We start from the raw sequence: 3,592 nt of genomic DNA, 5'->3' as shown, positions 1-3,592 counted from the left end.
AATTGGAAGCTTTATTTCTGACGTACGTGTGATTACACATTTCCAGGTAAAAACTCGATATTAGATATTGACATATCGTCGTCCGCACGTGTACTATTGTTTACCAGGTGTTACATTAATGACGACACGGTGTACATGCACATTTCGATCGAGTTACTTGAGTCCGAGCTGTACTTTTCCGGAAGTACGTCACGAAAATGGACACTGATGACGATGTGTGGAGCCACCTTCTAAATTTAACGCACCAATCAGCGCCGAGGTCACAAAAGTATGAGTGAACTATAATACAAGTAAGTCTGTTTCCTATCGTAGAAACACTGTACTGACTTTGAATGGCGTACATGCCGTGTGTTAGGCGCTACCTACTAAGGTTTTAGCGTGTCATCCCGAGGACAGCACAGTGTCCGACCAATTGAAATTCGACCATTTTTCGATGTTTCATGAAGTTTAGTCTACCGAAAATTATACATCAAATTAAATAGAAAAACATTCCTGTCGATCTAGACTTCTCCCGGTGTCATGTTAACCCCCCCCCCCGCCGAAAACAAGCAGTTTTATCATATCGCTGAATAATTGGACAACAAAAGTCATCAAAAGTTATAAAACTAATTTTCTGAGGAGTATTTGGAAATTTGTATTATTTGAAAATCCGATGCAAAACCTTGTATACTTATATAACTTGAAATCCTGACAATTTAGCTGATTTCAGACTGACTATTGATACGTTAAGTAAACTATAGTGTTAAGTATGTAGATGTATCAAAATAATTTATTCCTGGAAGAATATGACTACTCTTTCTTCCCCATTACATACTGTACATTTACAGTTTTATTGTCTTATAAAATCATAAAAGATTAACAAACAGATTTTCTGTAAAGATTTTTGAATTTTTCTTGTAAAATTAATGTGGTTGTTTTCTTTGTATTAGCTGGTATATTGTTACTTGCCATACTTAATAAAATCACTCCATTCCAACTAGTTTCAGACTAAATATTTTGTCATTATGTAAGGTAAGTAAAAATAAAGATTATCTGAATATTTTGTTCCTGAAAGCATTTGACCATTTTCGCCTTAGGAAATTGGGAAAAATGTGAAAATGTTTAAGGAGAAACAATATTTTTCCAAAATATCTTTTTCTTTCTCTAAAAACACTGAATATTTACAGGACTCGCTGTCCTATAGTGGTACAAATCATTGGAATGACTAACATAGCTTTTAAAGAAACATTTCAATTTGATTAATATTTGTATACTGCAGTATATAATCATGGATCTAAGTCTTGATATTATGTATACATAGCTTACGTCTATAACTTACAGTATGTCACTCATGCAAGGATCAGTAATACTTCCATATCTTGTTCATAAACTCAAGAATTTGTTTTAAATAACCACCCGCCATACATAAGATTTGAGACTTGGAATAGAACATGCTCATCAGTTACCGTCAAGAAGCTGTAACTTTCAACATTTTGCTATAATATTACTTCATATAAAAGCTAAACAATGCACAACGATATCACAGAAAAGGCGACCATGATAACAACATTCAGTTACGTCAACGTAGTTATCCATGTGATTTTTCCTTTACGATACCGCGAATTTCAAAATGAATAATGAAACGATCCCTTCTGCAAATTAATTTTCAGCTTAGATTTTAATGATATAATGACAACCCTGGAATACAATAGAAATACCATTTCCAAACATTCCGGTATCCGAACACCATTGCTTTCATTCCTCCGTCTCGTACAGCTAAGGTGTTCAGAGTAGTTTTACATGCTTTAGGGATTTAGATCGACTTTCGGTGCACCTAACAACAGCGAATGATAATTAGAAATAATAAGTATCTTAGTGTTTATACCGATACACATTGTTAAATTTAGTCAATAATCCATTCATTTAGTTTTATTGTTGACCAAAGCTTACATGTATCGTTCTTAGTCCTATCCGGATATGCACAATCGCCTACGCACAATTACCATCGCCACATAAAAACTTTCCGGAATCTTCCACCCGGCATACTGTTTTTTTTGCTTATCTAGCCCCAGTGTCTTTTCAAACGCAGTCGCGTATACGTAATGTCCTACGTGTGCACCTTTTCCCAGGTGATCCTTGACAAAGGCCTGCATTAACATCTGCAGGTCCTCCACGGTTTATACCCGAAAATGTTACATAAAAAAACAGTCACACCGGTTGTTCTACATAAACGAACATGCTCCTAGTGTTACCAGTTAAAACCCGCTACACATCCTTGATCGACTGTGTTGTCTAGTATGCCACGTGTAAGATGTAAGGATTTAATGTGAACAGCGTATATATATGTGTGTGTTATACTACTTGATATGCTCACAGTGAATGTACGTCACGACGAGACGTCAATCGTTCAGGGAATAAAGGACGACAGTAAAAGCTTACCCTATAAACCTCTGACTTTCTGGACTTCCTGTGATAACAACGACGGTAGGTATTTTATGTCAATAGCCATTTACACCTTAGGGTAATATGTCCTACCTTAGGATAAGTAGACCGAGACTAAACTCACGTTACCGTAGTACATTGTAACTGTGTAGGATCAAATAAACTAATTTGGTGAAATAAATGAGTACTGTCAGTAGAAGACGACAAACTGTATTGAGTTAAGTCAATTGTGTCTAGTGCTTGTCAGTAATACATTGATATGTCCTTATTATCTTAAAGTGTTATTCAGTTAACAATATCTCTCTACACTTCTAGGAGTCGATTCAGGTGTGTACATTTTGTATGCGTGTTGTTGTTTATTTGTTAACTTAATGTTGCACTGTAAATATGAATAACTGAAGATCTGGTATAGCTTAAGGTAACACATGAACTTGAACGGGAAAAGACATTGTGTGCATGAATGTGTATGTCTAATTGATTTAACGTATTGTGTCATATCTGACCGCATCTTGATGTATACTATTTGCACTACATGTACTCCTCTTTAGAACAATAAGTTTGGTCATGCGTACATTTCTGTCGGTCTGATTGTCTACCTATATATACATATTTTTATGCCACACTTTCAATAAGCGCAATAACTCCCCTAAATAGCATGTGATGTCATCCAAACTTATTTAGGAAATGCAATTTCAGATTAGCTCATGGAATGTTGAAGTTTAAACATAATCTGTGCATAAACATATCTGATTTTAATTTATGTACAATGGAAGTTGGGCGCGAGTTATAGTGCATTTTAATTGGCTTAGTGTTTATTATACGATACAATGCGCCACTATAACGACCGACAATGACAATGACAATTGTTTTATTCTCATAAACAATATAGTGTAGAGAATACATATATACAAATGGGTGGCAATAATATATGGTGGAACAGGATGGACATTAGTATTGTAAATTAATTATGTCATTAATATTGGTAATAAATTCAGCCAATGATGTCAATTCATGTTGTGTTACATAATTGAATAATGTATGATATTTAAATGTGTTTGGTCTTTCATAATAATATCTGGACATATGTTTTCGCCTACTATTGAGAATCGGTTGATGTGTATATGTAAACAGATAATGAAATTCGTCGCCAATTTCTCTTAAATAACATAAA

The 3,592-nt window shown here is 34.6% G+C and overlaps 1 protein-coding gene across 1 annotated transcript in view; it reads left to right on the top strand.

The window, feature by feature from the left end:
- The first annotated feature begins 1,944 nt into the window (after positions 1-1,944).
- Positions 1,945-3,592, top strand: part of LOC110464431 (arylsulfatase B-like) — a 20,172-nt gene continuing 18,524 nt past the window's right edge. Inside the window, exon 1 of the mRNA XM_021519639.1 lies at positions 1,945-2,463. Within this exon, the coding sequence (XP_021375314.1) occupies positions 2,346-2,463 (118 nt within the window). The 5' untranslated portion in view covers positions 1,945-2,345. The remainder of the gene's footprint in view (positions 2,464-3,592) is intronic.

The sequence above is a fragment of the Mizuhopecten yessoensis genome, unplaced genomic scaffold (assembly GCF_002113885.1).
Source record: "Mizuhopecten yessoensis strain PY_sf001 unplaced genomic scaffold, ASM211388v2 scaffold10987, whole genome shotgun sequence".
NCBI classification, from domain to species: Eukaryota; Metazoa; Mollusca; class Bivalvia; order Pectinida; family Pectinidae; genus Mizuhopecten; species Mizuhopecten yessoensis.
Note: the sequence above shows the minus strand (reverse complement) of the source record. Positions and strands in the feature narration are given on the sequence as shown.